Source organism: Gymnoscopelus braueri, assembly GCF_963280865.1.
Source record: "Gymnoscopelus braueri genome assembly, chromosome: 21".
Lineage (NCBI taxonomy): Eukaryota > Metazoa > Chordata > Actinopteri > Myctophiformes > Myctophidae > Gymnoscopelus > Gymnoscopelus braueri.
The window spans coordinates 21523482-21545293 of NC_137623.1; the positions used below are offsets into that span (position 1 = coordinate 21523482).

At 40.6% G+C, this 21812-nt stretch overlaps 2 protein-coding genes across 4 annotated transcripts in view; both read right to left on the minus strand.

Moving 5' to 3' along the window:
- dnajb6b (DnaJ heat shock protein family (Hsp40) member B6b) overlaps positions 1 to 6491 on the minus strand; it is a 38762-nt gene extending 32271 nt beyond the window's left edge. For both annotated transcript variants that reach the window (XM_080417972.1, XM_080417971.1), the window contains exon 1: positions 6287 to 6491. In XM_080417972.1, the coding sequence (XP_080274098.1) occupies positions 6287 to 6477 (191 nt within the window). In that variant the 5' untranslated portion in view covers positions 6478 to 6491. The remainder of the gene's footprint in view (positions 1 to 6286) is intronic.
- A 4687-nt stretch (positions 6492 to 11178) lies between these two features.
- Positions 11179 to 20127, minus strand: LOC308077682 (apoptosis-associated speck-like protein containing a CARD). Of its 2 annotated transcripts, none has more exons than XM_080418540.1 (7): positions 20072 to 20127; positions 15050 to 15076; positions 14333 to 14609; positions 12412 to 12444; positions 12280 to 12300; positions 12134 to 12166; positions 11179 to 11784 (listed from the first exon to the last, which is right to left on the minus strand). In XM_080418540.1, exons 3-7 carry the CDS (start codon positions 14598 to 14600, stop codon positions 11522 to 11524), a joined length of 618 nt encoding a protein of 205 aa, XP_080274666.1. In that variant the 5' UTR covers positions 14601 to 14609; positions 15050 to 15076; positions 20072 to 20127; the 3' UTR covers positions 11179 to 11521. The 2 variants fall into 2 exon arrangements, with proteins under 2 accessions (XP_080274666.1, XP_080274667.1); XM_080418541.1 differs by having other exon boundaries at positions 15009 to 15076; positions 20072 to 20099.
- Positions 20128 to 21812: the final 1685 nt, after the last annotated feature.

The following is a 21812-nucleotide window of genomic DNA, read 5'->3' on the forward strand; positions in this document are numbered from 1 at the left end:
AGGCTGCAGGAGTTCATGTTCGCAGTGGAGTATCGAAAAGGGAAGTACAATTCTGTCCCGGATGCCCTCTCTCGAGCTCCTGTGGATGGAGGAGTCACTTCCCTGACGTGTGCCACCATCTTGTCTGTCCAGGATTCCCCCAAGTCTGAATTACCTTTCACTGATGAGACTTTGTGGAAAGTACAGCAGGAGGATGCAGAGGTGCGGGGCCTATATGACTCCATTACAGAGGACGGAGAAAAAACGATCAATCCTACCACCAAACTGACCATCCTTGAAGATAAGGTCTACAGAGTGGTCCAGTTACCGCACCGTACTCTGTATCAAGTCTACATACCATTCTCTCTTCGCCGCCAGTTGTTGCGGTTCTTCCATGATGACCCATTGTCGGGCCACTTGGGTAGGTTTAAGACTTACCGACGGCTACATTCTGTAGTGTACTGGCCAAAGCTCAGTCTTGATGTTAAAGCTTATCTCAGAGAATGCGAGATATGCCAGAAATACAAGCCTGAGGGGAGGAAACCGGCTGGAAAACTACAACAGACTGTCGTCACCCGCCCATGGGAGATGCTTGGGGTGGACCTCATGGGGCCCTTCCCCAGAAGCAGTCGGCAGAATGTGTACTTGTTAGTATTTGTTGACTACTACTCCAAGTGGGTGGAGCTTTTTCCCCTACGTCGCGCCACAGCGGAGTCCATCAGCCAGGTCCTGATCAAGGACATCTTAACTCGCTGGGGTGTACCTGACTACCTACTCTCTGATCGAGGATCCCTGTTTGTTTCAGAGGTCCTGGATGAAACTTGTAAAATCTGGAACGTGACCCAAAGGTTCACCACCGCGTACCATCCACAGACAAACTTGACGGAGCGGGTAAACAGGACCCTCAAAACCATGGTTGCTTCATATGTGGGCAATCAACACACTCAGTGGGATAAGTACCTGCCTGAATTCCGCTTTGCCTTGAACACCGCCGTGCAGGAATCCACAGGATTTACTCCGGCTGAGATCAACTTGAATCGTCCCCTGCGAGGGCCTCTAGATCGAGGCCTGCAGCCTCAGGACATCAGACCCACTGCCCCTAGCTACAGTAAAACAGCACAGCTGAGCGAGTTGCGAGAAATGGTGAGCCAGAACACCTACAAGGCACAGTTACGGCAAAAGCGCAACTATGATAAGAAGCGGAGGGATCTGCAGTTGCAAGAGGACGATCGAGTATGGTACTGGACTCATCCAATTTCCAAAGCTGAAAAGAAATTCACAGCCAAACTTGCGCCCAAGTGGCAAGGCCCTTATCGGATCCTTAAACAAACGGGACCCCTGAATTATCAGGTGGTGAAGGAGGACACGGGGGAGGACATGCGCGTTGTTCATGTATCTCACCTAAAGCCCTGTTACCCGACAGCTAAGGAACTGGAGGACATACAAAGGCGCAAGGTGCTGGAAATATTTGAGGCGGAAAGTGAGGATGAGGACTTCTTAGGATTCCCCAGCTCCAACCCGACAGCTAAGGAACTGGAGGACATGCAAAGGCGCAAGGTGCTGGAAATATTTGAGGCGGAAAGTGAAAATGAGGACTTCTTAGGATTCCCCAGCTCCAACCCGACCGCTAAGGAACTGGAGGACATACAAAGGCGCAAGGTACTGGACATCTTTGAGGCGGAAAGTGAAGATGAAGACTTTCCCGGGTTTGTCTAAAGATTGACGCCTCCTCTTGCTCGGTCTTTCACACGGGGGAGGGAATGTAGCGATCAGCTATCGCACACACACCCCCATGCACACACCACTACGGTTATCCACGCCCACGAGCCATGTACAGACGGTAACGTGCAGTTTCCGTCACACACCCCACGTTACTCACGTTTTATGAATGGACTAGCCAAGATGGCGTCCGCCGTGTCAGTCACTGTGTGATAGTGAAGCAGAGCAGACGTCCCTGGAAACCACCCGCGACCGCGTTAAAAAGTCCGCGTTGTCCGTTGTGCAAACTACAAAACGTCCGGATCCTTGTGGAGGACGCAAACCCCAAGCTGTTAACCCTTGGGAGTTTCCGTGCCGTGCCGTGCCGTGCAGTTTGTTTGTTTACCAGCAGCGGAGCAGCCAGCTGGGCTGACCGGAAAAAACGGAGTGGATTCCTGGATCTGCCCCTCTCCCACACACACACACACGGTACACTGGTTGCCCTATTTTCGTTTGTTCACCACGGTAAAGGCCGTGGGGCATTTTCTTTTGTTATTTTATTTTGTTTTGGTTAACCAAGGTTTCCATACATTTGTACATTACCTGTTTTGAAGGAACAGTGGATGGGGAATATTGACTGTCTATATTGAACTGACACTAACCCTGTGTGGTATTAGGCAAACTGTGGACTGGATTTCGGGTGTGGGCTGGAGTTTATAATACAAAGTCAAAACTGAGTTATTTTGTGTCTGTGTGTTTCATTCTATTGTGTGTTTCATTCTATTGTTTATTGAGTTAAAGGTGTTCTTTTGTGTCTAATCCATCCCTGGTTATAGGTTTTAAGGTTCATTTGGTTCAAGTGTGCATTTAAATCCTGTGTAAGGTTGGTTTTTTTTAAAGGCGTTTTTTGTCCAAGCTGGACTAAATTCGTGTTAGGCTTGACCTAACTGGCACCCCAAACCCCAAACAAAGCTAAACCGTTACAGTCTGACTCTGACATGATGAAAAATATTGGTGTAATACAAATAAATAAGCAATATGGCAGCTGACACCACTAGCTGTTGAAATCGTTGACGACAGCAGGGGCCAGGGCTTAAACTAAATAGAACAAGGATAACTTATTGTGCTTAATTATAATCATGAGATTAAACTATGGTTAAGAAGCAATTGGCAACAATTCAACAAGTCTTCTTCCTCAGTGGCAATCTCAGATGTCATACCGTACTTCAGTATAAGCATTCTTGTGTAGCAAGTCACAAGGCTTTCACTGTAGCCAAACAGCCCATGGGAATACATGAATTAACCATGATGAGATAATTATCTAGATGAGTTAACTAGCTGGTTGCAAAGGAAGAGATGATGACATTCTCACTGACAGTATTGTCAGTGTATGGCGTTCATCAGTGTGCTGCATTGAGGGGTGACAAGTGGTGTACAGAATGATGACAGCAAGAGCCTGACCACACAGCTTACCTTGTTTCCAGAAGCACTGCCCTCTCCAGGAACCTACACTGACACAATTGAACAACTAACAGTTTCAGCCAAGCTCAAGTGCATGAGACTACAAGTTACAACATCATGTGTTCTGCCTTCAGTTAAAGCCCGCGTAATGTGACAACATACCCTACGCAGGCACGCATCTATGATGCACGCACGTGTGCAGCTGTGCACACACGCACCAGACAGAGACAGGCAGAGGGAGAGAGCCACAGTTTGACCTCAGTGCATCAGACTGTGTAAGTAATATGGGGCATGCCTTCTGTTACTTGATCATGCTGTGAAAAAGACCATTATGTAAGTAACACTAATTGCCACTCTGAACGGCAAATGCGTCACCGCCAGAAGTAGGCTACCTCCAATACTTTTTGAAGTATCTAACTTAAGTTATTATGGAAGTCAATGGGGCTGTGATCATTCTGAATTTGGAGTCATATGTCATAGATATGTTATAGACTTCTAATGGATGACTGATGTCACAGGATGGTCACGTGAAGTCCGAGATCCACATTGGAGCCATGTAGTTTCTATGTGGGATACCGAGATCCACATCATTTCCTAGTTTCTCTGTATTCTGGCCTTGGAATTTGTTGCACTGTCCAAGATCACCAAAATAAAACATTATAGTATAATTATAACATAAGATGATTATTATTTAGAAATTAACTAAAGACTAAGGATAACTATAAATATTTCACCATCCCTGTGTTTAAGGAGGTGGCCTGACCGGGTAGCTCAGTCGGCAGAGCACTGGTCTCTTGACCACAAGGTCATGGTTTCGATCGCGGGCACTGCCAACTCGTAGCATACGAGTAGCACGGCTTGGGTGTGGCAAGTCGTGCGGTAAGTACTGGGAGCTGATGGTAGGTGTTGCGCTCCACCTCAGCAATCCATCTCCCAGGGGTCTAGCGCACTGCGAAACTGGGATAAACTCCCGCGCTCTAACTGATACCGACAATAAGCCTCTCCGATCTACTTACTTACTTCTGATCTACTTGACAGAGTGAGTCTGCCAGTGCCCAAGGACATGCCAACCCCTCCACAAGCTGGCATCGACCAAAGCATGTCCCCCAACTGCCTCCAGGTACATAGCCTATTTTCAACACCTGACACCGAAAATAAAAGCTGACTCAATTAAAACACGCGAATGTCTAATCGCAGAACACAAACTAATATTAAGCATGCACTTGACCTTGAAAACTATCAAAACATGCTTTAATAGGCCAAGGTCTAATGGGTGGTCCATGGGGGTCAGATTACGGTATGTGATACCTTATTTTAGGCTGCTTCCCTGGCTGGGACCTGTAAAGACAGCTCGTAAACCATAGAAATTCACTGAACAGCAGGAATGTTTGTCAACTAATAAATAAAAACAAAAACAACCAAACAAAAACATCTGATCAATGTGTGAACTGTGTCACCTTGCATACACACAGTGACAGCAGCCCTGCACGAACGCCACCAGACACCTGACCCACTGGCTTGTGGAGTACAGAATGTAAGCTATGCCATTCTGATGGCACATTTATTGCTCTATTTACCAACGAGGGGGGGGGGGTTCCTCTCACTCTTTTCCCCCCCTCTTCCATTTTTTTGCAGGGGGGGTTATTGTGTTTTCTGTCTTTGATTCCATCTTTAACCACTTAAACCCCATATGGTTGAGCGGAGTCCCTCAGTTTTCTCTGAATAAAAAGCTTTCTCTGAAAATAGCCGATCGACAAGCTCACATGAGCTTGTTGATCTGCTATTTTCTGTGAAAGCTTTCCCCACAATACGGATGCTGGGGTTTAATTGGTTTATCATTACAGTACAATCTGTGTTCTTTCTAGTCCAGCACCACATAGATACCATTCATAATTTCATGGCAGTCACTAGACAATAAGTTACTATGTCCTACTAGTCTGTGACGTTTGTAATCGACATAAGATGGAATGTTATCTTGTTCCTACCAAACGAAACCAAAATGTTTACTGCCCTCATTGGAAAACATAACGACATAGGTCTTGTAAATATGTCCGTCTTGCTTATCTAAGCTGTTCCTTTGTTATCTTTTTGGTAACAGAGGTCTTATAGCCTATTCTGTTAACAAAGCCAGAATTTAAACTGCAATACTATGCCACATTTCCATTAAGAAAGCAGAAAAATGTTGTCTCTGTCTACCCTGGTAACCAAAACACAAGGCCAGCCCTCAAAGTAAACAACACTAGACTTATACCATAGTTTACTGTACAAACCAAGAGACCTGTGTGTCATGAAGCAATTAGTTCAACTGTAATAGTTGATAATGGAAAGTACCCCCTGCAGGTGGGGTGATAATATAAGGCATGGCGCCTGCGGGGCATACAGATTATAGCTACTAGTCTGTTACAGAATGTTCCAGAGATAATTGGTAGTAGTTAAGATAATTTTCTGGAACATTCTGAAAGAGTTTGCTGTGACCGTGTACATTCTTTCAGACAGAAAAGACAACAAAAAGGCTAACCTACTGTACTGTGGTAACAGTACTGCAGTTCACAATTAGAGAAACCCCTAATTGTAAAAGGCAAAAAAAAAACATTGCATTTAAAACGAACATTTTCGTTTATTTTAGTTTATGGGCATCAATGCTTCAGCCTTTGTCTATTTTAACAAACCCCATGCCTTTGTTAGACCCTGACATCATGTAATTTGCTTACATGTGAATAGGTTATGGGTTCAACATGATTTGGGTTAATGTGATACAGTCAAGTCAAAGAATCTAGTTGTACTTCTAAAGTTTAATGTGTGTAGGCTGGCTGGAACAATGCTGCCTTGTCGCAAGCGTCGCCTGTTTGGATGGATTATTACGCTGACAAATCGATAACAATGCTGCCTATTATTATTATGACTGATTGATTCTCGTGTCATAACCGTCTTTGACGCGCCAGCAGCAGCAGCAGCAGCAGTGTCAAGAAGATGCGACCATGTGTGGCCATGACGACAGCCGGGGGCTGGTTGTGACCAGGATGATGTTGTGGACATCGTGGGCTATGCGACGCTTGAACCGACGTCCTCTCAACGGTCCCGGTGGAATGACACCTTTATCGTTGTAAAACGATACCTGTGAATCCGGTCTTAATTCAAGGTCGCTCACCTTTCCAAAGGATGAAAGGTCCCGGGTGTTGACCTCCTCTGCCTGTGATGTTTGTACCCCCCTATCAGTTTTTTGTTGTTATTTTCTCCGCACGTCACCCAAGAAGTCGGAAAACTGCTGGTGCTGCTGCTGTTGTGGCACTCTGGTCTGTTCTGTGTTGAACCAACGACCGAAGCTCGTGTGTCAAGCATAGAGTTATAATATCTAGAGGACAGACTACCCCGCCCCCAGCTATTCATTTCAATGAAAGTTGCTCACCAGCGTTTGAAGCACCCGGAAGAACGCTCTACTTCCGCAGTTTTCTCATATACCTTGATTTTTCTTGATTTGAGCGCCACACTTTGGTGCCCACATGCGTGAGTCTTGAGCACCGAGCAGGCGCACTAGTGTTTCAAACGGTAGAAGCATGCGCAGTGGCGTTTTAAATGCGGAAGTAATGCAATCCCAGATTTGACCACCAGGCGACGGTAGCTTCATGATTCTGGGGCCCGGGTGTCAAGTTGGATAAGCGTACACAGTTAACTTCCGGTTTGCGATTTCAAAATGAAACTCACATTTAATAAATACTGTTTTAGCCTAACGTTTTTTTTTATTATTAATTTCAAAGAAAATTGATAGATGGAAAATTACTGTTTATCCAAAAGGAATATATATGACAAACATAATATCTTTCCACTAAGTGGCAAATTATATATTTTTAATTCATGTTTGTGTACTTTGAGAGTTGTGGGATAACTTAGTGTCTGACGCCACCTGCTGTAAGAAATGGAGAACATTATTCATTCATTCGATTTTTGGGGGGGGGGCAGCTTTTTGGGGGGTCCCTCGTGCCATTTCACACCATAAATGTAGTACGCTAGCAAGATGTTCCACAATAATTTGGCCTATGTCATCCCTGCTATTGCCCCCCTAGTATCTCCTCTGCCCCCTACATCTCTACCACGAAGCCAAACATTATGTAGCCATGATTGGGTTCACATGACGGACGTCTGCCTGCGTTTGATTGATTGATTGATTGATGTAGTTTATTTAGAAAGACATGAGAATAGTACATGACAGTACATAACAGTACATGGAAGTACAAATTCACAATACAAGGTCTACTAAACTGGAAACCCTCATTAAGCATAACGCTTGTTTAAGATGAGAACCCCATGCACACAAATCATGATGAAATATAAGAGGCAGGCAGATATACACACTACTATACAGAATGTCATACAATCAGCTTTCAGGTTACTGGTATGACGAGAGAAAAAAAATATATATAAATATATACAAAAGAGGAAAATGAAGGAGGGGGGGGGGGTAGGGGGGGGTAGGTTAAGACTTAGACAGGGGCCATTTTCGAATTGCAGCCTCCTGAAGGTGTATCTTTAGGGCAGTTTTGAAAGTGAGTCGGGTTTTACACTCCTTTACTCCTTTTGGTAGGGCATTCCACATTTTTGCTGAATAGCATGAGAACGAGTTCATACCCTTAGTTGAGCCAAATCTGGGTTGAACATGATCAGTGGAGCTGCCTCTGGTGTTATGATCATGGACTTCATTAACATTTTGGAAGTATTTTGACAAATACAGGGGGATCCCAATGTTGTGGTGTATCTTGAAGACCAGGCCCATAGCAAGTTGCTGTACTCTGTCCTCAACCCTAAGCCATCCAATCCTAGCAAAATGAGCAGGGGTTAGATGGGTTCTGTGATTGAGGCCAAGAAGTAGCCTTACAAGTTTGTTTTGGGATGTTTGGAGCCTTGTTTTTAAGGCCATGGAGGTGTTGTGATACCATGAAGTGCATGCATAATCATGTGTCACGTATGACAGTCATGTTTCGGGGCTAAACATTGTGTTAACTTTGTGAATGTGGAAAACAAGTATAGGCTAGCCTGACTCTGCAAGCTAACAAATCACATGAAATGAACACATGTCAGTTGTAGCTAATCTGCTGCACAAAATGTGAAGCGCAAAAGTAACAATTTATTGATATGGGCGGGGGTCTGGGGTTGAATTTACCATGCTTCCTGAGGGATACAGTGGGCACTAGGGACATCTGGGCACCTAGTTGTAAAATTGGCTATTTTGTCCAAAATGCTTTTTAAAAAAAGCAAATATTTGAAAAGTGGTCTTAAGTAATGTAAAGTATACATGATGTGAACATGCACGGTACATCATTATCAGACCTAAATTGTATCCTCCAACTTCTTGTTTATTCCCCCTGGATATACAGGTTTTGTAGCAATTTGTAGCAATTGTAGAAATATTATATTATAATTATTGTCGAATGTTTAAGCATGTTCTAATCATGTATACTTTACTTCACTAATTTTTTTTTCCAAATATATATTTTGTTATCATTTTGGGCAAAATAGCCAATTTTACATCGACAGATGTCCCTAGTGCCCACCTATCCTATCAGACACTATGTTGTGTGTGTGTCTGGTAATAGACTCTTCATAGAGTCATAGAGTTTCAACATGGACCTTCCAGCTCTTCATACAACACTCATCAATGCTGTGTCTGTGTCTGTCAATTTGAAGTAATGCAAACACACACAACCTTCAAATTCTAATACATTGTGTGTGCATTTTTAGGAGACAAACATGTAATTTATCTTCAGTATCTAAAACAATACAAATAGGTTTGATTCTCAAACCCTGTAAGGTGTTTCAGATGTTTTAAGATGTTCAAAAGTAGCCCATATGCAGCAAAATTATTAATCTTTCATCTGTTTTTTTTTCTCATTTTGTAATGAAACCTTTTTTTCTTTTTTCTTTGTGTCAGTTCATTGTGTATTCTTTAGCAGGCCCAATGGGTTGAGAGTTTATTTGTCTTCTAACATGTTTTAGAGCTATGCTATTCTCAAGCCAGAATAGTGTCTTTCATTCATGATAACCCCATCCACAGTGGTTTGCCAACTGTAACGGCATGGCCGGCAAATTATTTTAAAAGTCATGCGTTTGTTGTAAAACCTTGCACATACACAGAACATTAAGTGAACCAAAACAACCCTTAGGCGCCATCCCAGCCTATAGGACTCGTTGGTAGAGTGACAGAAATGCCCCCCTCTGTCCGGCTTCCCTCCACTGAACACTGCTGAATGTGTTTGTATTTGAGACCATATTCTAGTATCGTTGAATCAGTTTATATCAGTTATATTTAGCAAAAGCTTTTACAATACTGTCAAATATAAGGCTGTCCTCCAATTTTGCCAAAGTGTACAGATTTTTTTAAATTGCAATATATAATAACGAATAAAAGTGAAATACAATCTAAATTGTCTATTTTGGATTTCTGCCCAAAGAGCACCCCAGTCCGATATCAAATATAAAATAATATTCCAAGATTATTAACTTAAATAATGTTATATTACCTATAAGGTCACTGTATAATGACTCTAATGATATAAATATACCGTCCTTGTTTCATTTTTGTAAATGTTTATGATTGGTGCATTGTGTTATATTTGAACTGTCAGTGGTTTGATGCATACAGTAACAACGTTTTCTCTGGTGACCAGGCTGGTCACCAGAGAAAACGTTGTTACTGTATGCTGCACAGAACAGCATACAGTACAGTGACATTTTTAATCCCCAAAAACCTTCACATGCAACGTCTACAAGGCTTTAGATGACCATGTTAAGATTTAGCATTTTCAACGACATTTCTAACCATTTGACTGTCACATATTGCAAGGTTTCCTGAATTACTCATATAACTGAAGCAATCATTGCACGGTTTTTCAAAAGTTTAATTCTGGATAAGAATGATCCTGATATTGTAATCACTATTTTTACAATCCAGGATCAGAATGGTCTTGCTTTTTGTGTCAGTTTTTTTATCTTTGTCAGATACCACAGTCTCTCGGGTAGCAGAAAGATATTTCCTCAGTTGATGGAATTGATGGGTCTGCCCACGTGTGACCAGAGGCGGCGCTAGGTCTGTAGTAGGTTCGTGGTTTTTGTTTTTATTCATTCTTTTTTTAAAGATATAAGACACTTATTGAAACTCACTCAGTCTAATCATTTATGATGCATTAGTCATAACTCCACTGAAAAATATAAAAACAGGTTTCTAATGATAAGCTATTACAATTCTGTTGCATCTGCTCACCAATTCTCCACTCCTAGCTCCTCAGTTTTCTCCTCTCTACAATAACCATATAAATGTAAAAGCTCCAAAATATAGCTGCTCTTACAGTATATCATGATTATTGGTGGCATGGGCTGTGTTACGCGGGGGCTTTGGTGGCTATAGCCAATCATTTTTTATCAATTTTTTGTATTTTTATTGTTGGCTTTGGATAAAACATTGGTGGCTATGGCCAAAGAAGCCCCCACGTAACGCCGCCCATGGTGACTACCACAAGCTCAAGATGACGGATTTTAATTCTTTGGACAAATAATATTAGACTATAATAAATCAGGGCTTAAACTTTTTTGGAATGTCAATATAGAAAAACATAAAGTACAGAGTCGATTATGTGAAATACCTGTTCCCTTAGCTCTATGTTCCCTTAAAATGAACACCAACCCCAACCCTAACCGTAACCCCTAAGCCTAACAGATGGAACATAGGGCTTAGGTGCTATAGAGCTGAGGGAACATCGATCCCCTGAAGGGTAGTATAACCAGATTTGAGGATATTCGTGAGTCAGCTGATTATTTGTTCTAGTCCTTTAATAGTGAACTGTTTTTAACTGTTAAACTCTGATGAAGACCATGTGTTTCTGAAATATGTTGATAGTTCTTTAATTGGTTCCATATAAAGTTACTAACTCGATATAGGCTTTTATATCAACAATAATATTGCCATGGACATTCATAATCATAATCATCATAATTATTGCAAACCTGCACCCCAAACTTTGACAAACTATAATTGAATAATATATTCTAAGATTATGAAATGAAATAGTTTTATTAAAGAAAACAAGATTATCACAGTCACAAGTAGACTTTTTTTCTCTTTAGGATCACCTCACATTCACCTCATGTAACTTTATCATCACAATAAAAACTAAAACAACTACATGACCCTCATGATAATACAGCATAATGAAAGTACTGCATTAAAAAAAAGTATCGCTATTTGTAAGAATTAGAAATACAGAGCTCTTGGAAATAGAAAAAGGATGAATCATGACAATGCTGCATAATAACATCAGAAAGCATCATGGCCTGAAAATGAACATTCTATTGTACTAATAGAATGTTTGGCCTATTTCTTTTATTTAAATGAGAATTACTCTGGATTATTCAGATCATCCATTAGATATGTCTCATTTTCCTCAAGACCTTTGTAGAAAACACGTTTGGCTTTAGGCCCACGGCTCTCCAGGAGTACAAAGAGTCCCCTCATCTTTCCCGGATTGGTTTTCTCAGCCCTCACTTCACCGTAGTCCTCAGACTGCATGACCCCCTCATGAGCCAGTAGATCCAGGATGGGGTCCACCATGGTCACTCTCTTAATCAGGGCAGGTTTGTGTTTATTCACAAAGTCAACCTCTGTGGACAAAACATATTTAAAATGTGTAATATGTATTTTTTGCATCCCTCAATTTCTAGAATATTAACAAGTGCGTGTATGATCTAGCTCTGTTTTTATTTGTATTTGATATAACAGCCTAGTAGTTGGAACAAGTTTCATAATCATTGGAATAATAAACAAGCCTTCCAATGGAATTGGATCTATTAGATCTGTTTCACTATGCTGTAATCGGACATGTACATGGCTCTGTTTTGAATAGGAACTAACTGGGCCACAGTCAGTATGTGAAGCACTTAATGATAAAAGTGCATAATTAATCATATCTATTTACTTAACTTAACTCAATTAACTTTAATCAGCACTCACTTGGGTCAGATGTAGCTGCTGCTTTGGGTGTTGCTGACAGAAATAAAACAGTGTTCAAATTGGTTTAAAATTCAGTTCATATGGACTAGTAAAGTTGGAAATGAACAGTTAAGTTGTTGAGTCAAACTACTTTAAACAGCACTCACCTGGGACAGATGCAGCTGCAACTGTGGATTGTAAATGCAAGAAATAAAACAAGGTTTACATTAATTAAAACATGAGCTATTGTAATATGGACTATGGAAAAATACGTTAAGTCAACCTTACTTAGCACGTACCTGGGCCAGATCCAGCTGCTCCGTTGGATTGTGCTGCAAGAAATAAAAGTGTTCAAATTAATTTAACATGCAAACGTGTGAGCTAATGAGCTGTTAAGTTGAGTCACTTAACGCAATGACTGACATCAGTCACAATCATAGCTAATGCATTAATAAAGGACTTTTTTGTTTTGTTTTGTGTTTGCCAATAGTGAAAGTGTGTTGAAAATTGTAGCCAGCGTATCTTTCTTAATGAACTAGGCCTTGGCCCATAGAATATAGCCTATATGATATTAAATCCCTGATTCTATAGGTCACATTTTATGTCATCGTTAACAGACGTTATGCCTCTTTCATTTACTTAATGTAAGTAATCAAGTATTCAGAACAGACAGTCATAGCAGACATACACACATACTGTACAGTATGACCTCTGTCTAATGCATTAATAAACGTTATTATAAATGATAATGTGTGTCTACATTGTGTCAGTTTTACAGTTAGCTAGTCTTAATAGAAAGTCGACAGGTTTCAATAATTAATAAAATAAGGGCTTATCACAGATCTGTTTAAGATCTGAATCACTGGCTATAAATAGAAGAATATAGCTTTTAAGAGCCCATTGTCTCCAGTTTCATTGCTGTTACACCATTGGCTGTTAAATACAATACAGGTGTATTTAATACACATGCACCCCTCCCCCATTCCCTTAATGTACTGTAACCAACAAGTGAAGTCTCATCAGATTTCTGGGGAGGAAATAACCTTTGTTATTGTCAACAAAAACCTTCAGAATGTTAAATTATTACTTCATTGAGAAATAAGTAGGTGGGAATGGCGGTTTGCGCTCATAATTCCGACATCCCACTACTCCGACTATGTGGCTTCCGCGTGCGGTTAGGGTTAGGGTTAGGAAATGGTTTGGGGTGGACTTCAGTGCTAAGCCTTTTTAGAAAGGGCGTCCTTTCAGAAAAAGGCAGAGCAAGGAATTTTTGCTCTCGCCATCTTGTTTTGGGGATCTTGTTATTTTTTTTAAATTTAAAGCCCTTATAATTTCACATTCTGTTTAACTAAGTCTTTAATCTAAATTCGAAATCTTTGCCCTAAGTTCTTTTTAGCTTTCCTAAAGTTGTTTTTAAGGATTCCCAATTAGGGTTAACCTTCTTTAAGGTTTATGTTTTTAGGCATGTTTACAAACTATAAAATAAAATTACCAGTGAACTTTGTGAAACATGTTCACTGGGGGCTGTGCATGGCAGGTACGTCCAATCACCCTGAGTCCCACCTTAGTAGGACCGCATACCCAATCATCCATAGTCTCATTATAAGAATGGTACAGGACTAGGACTCAATAAAGGATTGAGAATGCAATAGTATAGTTTAGGACCGGACCGCGACGGAGGGGTGCAGTCTCAAGCGATTAGGGTTTAGGGTTATGGTTAGTTAGGGTAATGAGGACTTTAAGACATTTAATTTTAAAGACCTTATTATTTCACATTTGTTCATCTAAGTCTTCCTAAAGGTAAGGTATAGGGTTAGTAACCGTCGGAAAGGCGACATGTCGGAAAACCGACATGTAACCGGGAATGGCTTATTGTCGGCATCAGGCAAGGAGGGTGTCTATCCCCTTTTCAATGCGCTATACAGTACGATTGCTGTGGTGGAGCATAACATCTACCATCAGAGCCAGCAATTAATACACGTCTTAGATACCCAAGCCGTGCTACTCATATACTGGGTTGGCGGTGCCCAGGATCGAAGGCACTGGCACCGTTTTTTTCTGCGCGGCCATGCGGGCTAAACTTATACTCCACTATTGCACATGTAAAGTGTAATGTAAAGGTGATGCCTCATTCATACTGGTCGATGTCTGTATTTGCAATGTGGAAGCTCAGAACACTTGATCAGTAATTTGTAAACATTACACCCTCTTTTCACCTACCGTTCTTTAGAAACTCCTTCTGTAGAAGTTTCATGTTAATCACCTCCAGAATTTTTGCTATGATCTGAACTGCAGTATCGGGGTATACACTCAGAATCTTATCTGTGGTCTCAATCCTATCTTTCTTCTCTACATCGTTTTTTACAAGCGGGTCTTTGCCGTCAAAGTTTTCAGGGTGTTGCAGTTCCCTCTGGAACTTCTTGAACTCGTCGTCACTCAGCTTCCCCAGAGTCCTTTCGATCAAACGGCTGACTTCACGGTCAGACATGGTTGATGTCTGGTACAAAAAGAACATGTTAACATCTCAACTTCATTCTCTTAATGTTTCAGGTATGGAGAGACTGAACTCAAGCTTTAGTTGATGTTATACTGTATACATCAGAAGAAGAAAAAAACACATTACAGTGTATTTCATTGTTCTAAAACTATTTGGATTTATATATACTGTAACTCATATAGACCCACAGGTCAGTGAAAGTAAAGCATACAGATTAAACCCTGTACTGTATGTACGGTAAGTAGAATGTTACATTAGATGAGATAATGTACACACTAACTGAGGAGGCTTTTCTGAAGACGATCTGTACAATAATGTAACAACATCCAAATGTATAGAGCATCATGTGAAAAACATGGTTAACGAAAATAACCAATTGCCTACAATCGTTCTACTTACAGTGAATATCTACAGTGTATTTCAAAAGATTCAACACTGACCTTCAGTTAGTTTAGACCCAGTGTCCACTGGATGGCGAACATTAACCACCAGAGAGAAAGACAGAGGATGACAGAGAGACAGAGAGGAAGGGAGGAAGACACAGGAAGAGAAAAACAAACGTAAACAAAATATTGATATAAATTCATGTATGTTCCCTGGAGAAAATGCTGAAACATTAGAACTCTGTACACACAATGGGGGCAATGTCTCTCCTACACTTTTATGGCTTATTTAGTGGCATTAATCACACAAGAAAAAATAAATCAAGGTCAGGCTGCAGCTATCTAACAACTATACAGTACACAACAATACAGTCATCTGTGTGCATAACTGAAGAAAACAAAGTTCAATAGCAACTCATGCAGCTCAGGATGGCATGGATATAAGTGGGCTTCAACTCTCTCTCTCTCTCTCTCATGCACATGCACATGCACATGCACATGCACATGCACATGCACACACGCGTGCGCGCACACACACACACACACACACACACACACACACACACACACACACACACACACACACACACACACACACACACACACACACACACACACACACACACACACACACACACACACACACACACACACACACACACACACACACACACACACACACACACACACACACACACACACACACAAACACAGGGGCGTCACACAAGCAGTGCAGGATTAACGGAAGGGCTTTAGTGCTGAAGCACAGGGCACCAACCAGGGGAGGCACCAAACGGCGGGGAGAAAGTGAAAGAAGGCTCAACTATCGCCGAAAAGCGCCGCCATTTAGAAGCAGCGGCTGCTGAAGGAGTGCCGGTGAAGCGTACATTTTTTCCCGCGCAGCACCACCCCCCGCTCCACTAACCTCACTAACACACTGTTTTAAGCTGTAGCCAAATATCCTCCAGCATTGAGTGTTGTGTGCCTGTATACCTGCTGCTACACGACTTTTGAAATACACCAATACCACAAGGAAGGGTGTTGTGTGACTTTTTAGGGTTTGATCTATGACATAATTAGAAGAATAAATGGCAAAAAGAAGAGAGTAAATGGCATCAGATCAATCAAGGTGACTTCCTCACTCATGAACACCATTACAGATTAATATGCATTAAGCAGTAGTAACACAGGATTTACAGGTTGTGTTACAGGTTGTGTTAATAATCGTTTATAAAGTTTTATAAATGCACACAAATAAAAAATAATGTGCATGAATCAAAACCAAAAGTAAGAAGTACTCCTCATTTCACTATGTGTTTGCGGTGTTTAGTCAAACACATATGGAAACCAAAAGCAACAAGTTCTCCTTGTGATGAACATAAACACACACACACACACACACACACACACACACACACACACACACACACACACACACACACACACACACACACACACACACACACACACACACACACACACACACACACACGAAATGAAAATGTGCATCAATGAAAATTAGCATCTTTGCTAAATCCGGTGTATTTACGTGTATGTGACGTTCATTAATATGCTCTGTCCTGTCTAAATAAACAAATAAAGTAATAAACAAATAAAGTAAAGTGATCATAGCTACGTATTATAAAGAATAATAGTACTGTCTAACTGAGGGGACACGTATTGAGGGGCGTACTATACAAGGTATAGTAATGGCCAGCCCTATTTTCCCAGAGCACCTGTTTTCCCCCCCTTCCAAACTAGGCCCTAGTTTATGCCAAGGCTAATATGCTGCTTCACAGGTTCAGTATGTGTTCAGGTCCTGTCAAGTGTGCACTATTTAAAGCATTTTACACTCCCATGTATACAGCTTACATGTGGTGCATATACAAGAAAGGTAGCATGCGGTGGCTTACAGTGGCCTACAATGGTGCCCTGAGGATTCTACTTAAGATACAGATACATCCGACAAACCTAATATGGTGTAAGCTTCCCTAATGGTTAAAACATTTCAGGTGATGACTTAGCAAGCAACGGGTCATGTGACAAAAAACGATGCACAGCTTGCAAGTCAGTGAGCAAGAGGAAGTTGTGGTCCAGAGATGGCTGCAGCAGCAGAATGTTGACTAGCCTACAACATCCTGTTGCACAACCAATTTGGTTCCACTTGCACACTAATGGGTCTAACACATGGGCAACTGGCGGCCCGGGGGCCACATACGGCCCCCACCTTCACATAATGCGGCCCGCAGGTTAATATCGGAATACTGATATATTATTGATTTCAGCTGTTACAATTCCAAACATGCAAACATGACCCACTTTAATTACTAGTCTATATTAGTAGCTTAATGACTAGTATTAAAATTCTATTGTCTTTTTTTATGTCCAATGTATGTGTATTTAAGTTCAAAAAGTTAACATAAGTATAACTAAATGCATTTGAAATTAAATAAAATTTTAACTTTTTTCAGGATTCCAATGAAAAAATAACAAAAAAGAAATCAGGATTCCAATTCAAATATAGCCGATCTACAAGCTCAAAACGTGTCGCACTGCGACGCGTTTTGAGCATGTAGATTGGCTATTTTTGCTACTTTTGTGTGACATAGAATGGCAAAGTTAATTTACGAAAAAGTTAAAATACAGAGATAAAAGGTGTCTGCCCGACAGTATATGAAATGTGGCCCTCTGGAGTGAGTGTGGAAATATAGTGGCCCTCTCCATCATCAAAGTTGCCCACCCCTGGTCTAGCTGGAGTGCATGTACATGTACTTAGTTACTTGCCACATGTAGCTATTCTTTTGTGTCCATCACAATTAGACGTGAGGGTCTTGGGTACCTGCATTCCTGCATAACCAATGTCTTTGATAAACACTTCACAGTTTAACACTTTGCAAAGCTTGTCCAAAACCTACAAGATTTTAGGCTAGTGGTTTTACCACTGTGCCATCCACCCAGCCCCCAGGCTGGAACAGTAATTAAGTTAAAGGTAGGGTAAGTGATATTTTTTGGTTAAAACAAAAAGTATTTTGTTAAAAGGTTAAAATACTATATTCTGATAGTAATCATTGCTATAGAGTGTTTGTTCAGTATTATGTCTCCCTGTCTCTCCAGCTCTTTAATAAACAGAAAATACATTTTTCGGTAGGTGTCAAAATCTCAGCCAATCAGGAGAAAGTACCCATTTTTAAGCTTAATTTGTATAGTGTTCCAGTTCCAATTTTGTCTGCTCATTTCTTAGTGTCATCACTTCCAATTTCACTTGTTTAATCTATATCCTGATTTAATTCTCTGTCCTGGTTGGATAAAATTGGAAATGAAACTGAAACTGAAACGAAAATGCATTTTCTGTTTAATTAAGAGGTGGAGAGACAAGGAGACTCCTAATACTGAACAAACACTCTATAGCAATGAGTACTATCAGAATATAGAGCTATTTAACACTTATTTTAACCAATGCAAATCACTTACCCTACCTTTAACATTAAGTTATTTTTCACATTACAAAAGGAAATGATAAAATATGCTGCTATTAATTCACATTTTAGCTTTTATGAAAGCGAAGTATAGATTTGTAAAACAGCTGATCTACAAGCTTACAACGTGTGTTCTATTTTCATCCTACATTAAAATTGCCTAGGGTAGGTAGGTGGGCGGGCAGACAGACGGTGGACGTCACAAACCTAACGTGGACTCACATGGAAAAAGTACTCACATTAGTAAAAGTACCAACACTGCAATATAGAAATACACTGTTACAAGTAAAAGTCCAGAGTCCTTGAAAATAGCAGATCTACAAGCTCACAACGTGAGCTTGTAGATCGGCTATTTTCAAATAGCCTATGTATAAAATAGGGGTAAAGTGGTTAATGTATGTTTCATAATATCATAATTTATATTTGAAAAGTAATAGTGGAGTGGAGTAAAAGTACAATATTTGCCTCTGAGATGTAGTGGAGTAGAAGTAAAAGTATTGGAAATACTCAAGTGAAGTAGAAATACCAAAAAATTTTACTTAAGCACTTAAGTAAATGTACTTAGTTACTTTCCACCACTGTGGACTTGCAAGGCTCCGACCCATACTAAACTGGCACCAACATGGTCAGGGGTCTGCCATCAGAATAGCCACATGGGCCCAGCCAGGGTTCGGCCCTGCATGCATAGCGGCCTGCAGTCTAGTAATTTGAATCAAGTGGTGAATTCATAATGCACTTTTTCCCTTCCTATAAATGTAGTGGAGTCAAAAGTACAATATTTGTCTTTGAAATATAGTGGAGGGAAAGTCATGAATATCCCAAATACTCTTATAAGTCCTAAAATCGATTTAAAGGGATACTTCACTTTCAAATAAAATAAACATTAAAAAACATTATTTAAAAAAAATGAAAGAAGTTATGGCAAAATAAAGGCCCCCTCACACATTAGTAGGACACTCTAATGCGTGAGGGGGCCTTTATTTTGCCATAACTTCTTTCATTTTTTTAAAATATTTTTTTTTAATGTTTATTTTATTTGAAAGTGAAGTATCCCTTTAAGCTCTAACATTTACGTGAAATGTAGCCTGGTATTACTAGATTGCTACTGTGGCTTTAACATACTCTTCTGCTGCAAATGGAGATTCTCCGAGTTACATATTATCAAAATAAATGAATAATAATAATAATATTTCCCCCCCCCCAAATGAGACCCTATGTTCTCTCATGGACTTTTTTTTTCAACTTTAAATGACTCCATCATTTTAAAGAGAGAAAGAGAGAAAGAGCGCGCGCAAGAGAAAGGAATCTTCGTCATGAACAAACAATGCACCTTGTTCAACTGACAATTCCAATAAAAGTTGTACCACACACACACACACGATGAATATGCATTAACAGTAGTAACTCTGACACACAGAATTTACAATCTTATCCTGTGTTGAGACACACACACACACACACACACACACACACACACACACACACACACACACACACACACACACACACACACACACACACACACACACACACACACACACACACACACACACACACACACACACACACACACACACACACACACACACACACACACACTTACCAATTCAGATTCAGAGTTCAGATTGATGTGTAGAAGAAGGCAGGGGAAACTCTTCAGTGTAATACAGCTACAGTCAGAATCTCTGACTGCTTTTATACTCCTACAGCTGGAACTCCACCCATAGAGGATGGAACTAGTGAGTTCCAAACTGTACCACAAATTACAATGGTTGTCCTTTTTGACAATTGTATTATTATTATTATTATTATTATTATTATTATTAATAATAATTAAGTTTAAGTTTCCCGTTTTGAATTCCAGAATCATGTTGAATGGAGAATGTCAGGGTACTGAAGTATATGTCTAATGTATCATACGACAGGTTCCTGACAGCCATGAGTGAACTGTCCTGATATGAACTGCAGTCTGTCATAACAAGACTAACCTGGGGCCTGTTCCTCAAAAGGTGAATTAGAGCTAAAGCCTGGCTTTACCACCTATCCTATATATACATTATTAGTTACGGGTTTAAAGGAGCCTCTTTGTAAGTCAATAAGGAGCATATTTTAAATTATCAATTTCTAGTCAATGGAGAAATTATTTTTTATTGCTTGTCCACCTTTGGAGTTACATCATGATGGCAAGGTAACAACACAACCCAAATTTCTACCAAAGTGGTCTTGCAAATGTGGGGTTATTGCGTGTCTCGTCCCGTCCCCCGCTCATCCCGTCGCGGTCAACCCCCCCCCACACACACACACACACACACACACACACACACACACACACACACACACACACACACACACACACACACACACACACTCTGTGTGTGCTTGCAATACTTTGCCACGCTTTCTCCCTGGATCTATTTATTGCGATCGCGTTTCCTTTTCTGTTGATAACATGTTTCACTTCCTCATATGCTTGCATGAGCTGCTGCTGTTCGGCCACAGAGAAAAACGCTGCTCGAGTTTTGTTCCCCGCTGCCCTTATTGAAATGAAGGGTCGCTATGCTGTGTCCCTCGACTCCCTCGTCCTGTGTGCACTAACAGTGACTCACTGCATGCACTGAATACCAGTGGTGGAAAAAGTACTCACATTTTTTACTTAAACAAAAGTATCAATTTTGCGATGTAAAAATACTCTTTTACAAGTAAAAGTAAGGTATTCAAAATGTACTTGAGTAAAGTAGAAAAGTATTGGTATCAAAATGTATTTAAAGTACCAAAAGTAAAAGTACTCATTATGCAGAAGGTCCCATTTCACAAGTTTTCAAATGTGTAAAATGTATAAAAATTATTTGAAAATAGCAGATCTACAAGCTCACAACTTGTCGCAAATCTGCTATTTTCAAATTGCCAAAGTATATATACTGTTAAGTAAGTAAGTAAGTTTTGTAATAATAATCAAAATCCACACACAAAAGCCAGCGTCCCTGGTCCATTTGGTTACATATGTGCGCTATTTGGAGCGACACCAAAACGGAACGTGAGAGTCATGACGTCATCACTGTCCCCCCCACTATTTAACCCCTTCCGGCGTGTCTGACACACACACATGCATGCATGCATGTAGCCTACTCGCAAATGTGCACACAAACATGCACAGGGGCGTCATACATCATGACAAAATTTTCTACTGATATATGCTGAGTCTGACACATGTGCATGACATTTGATGAATATTCAAATAATTTGGAGGGATTATTTGAAAATGTCACTATTTTCTTTCCTAGCGCAGTAATCTCCCTCTTCATATTGTGTGTACACACACACACACACACACACACACACACACA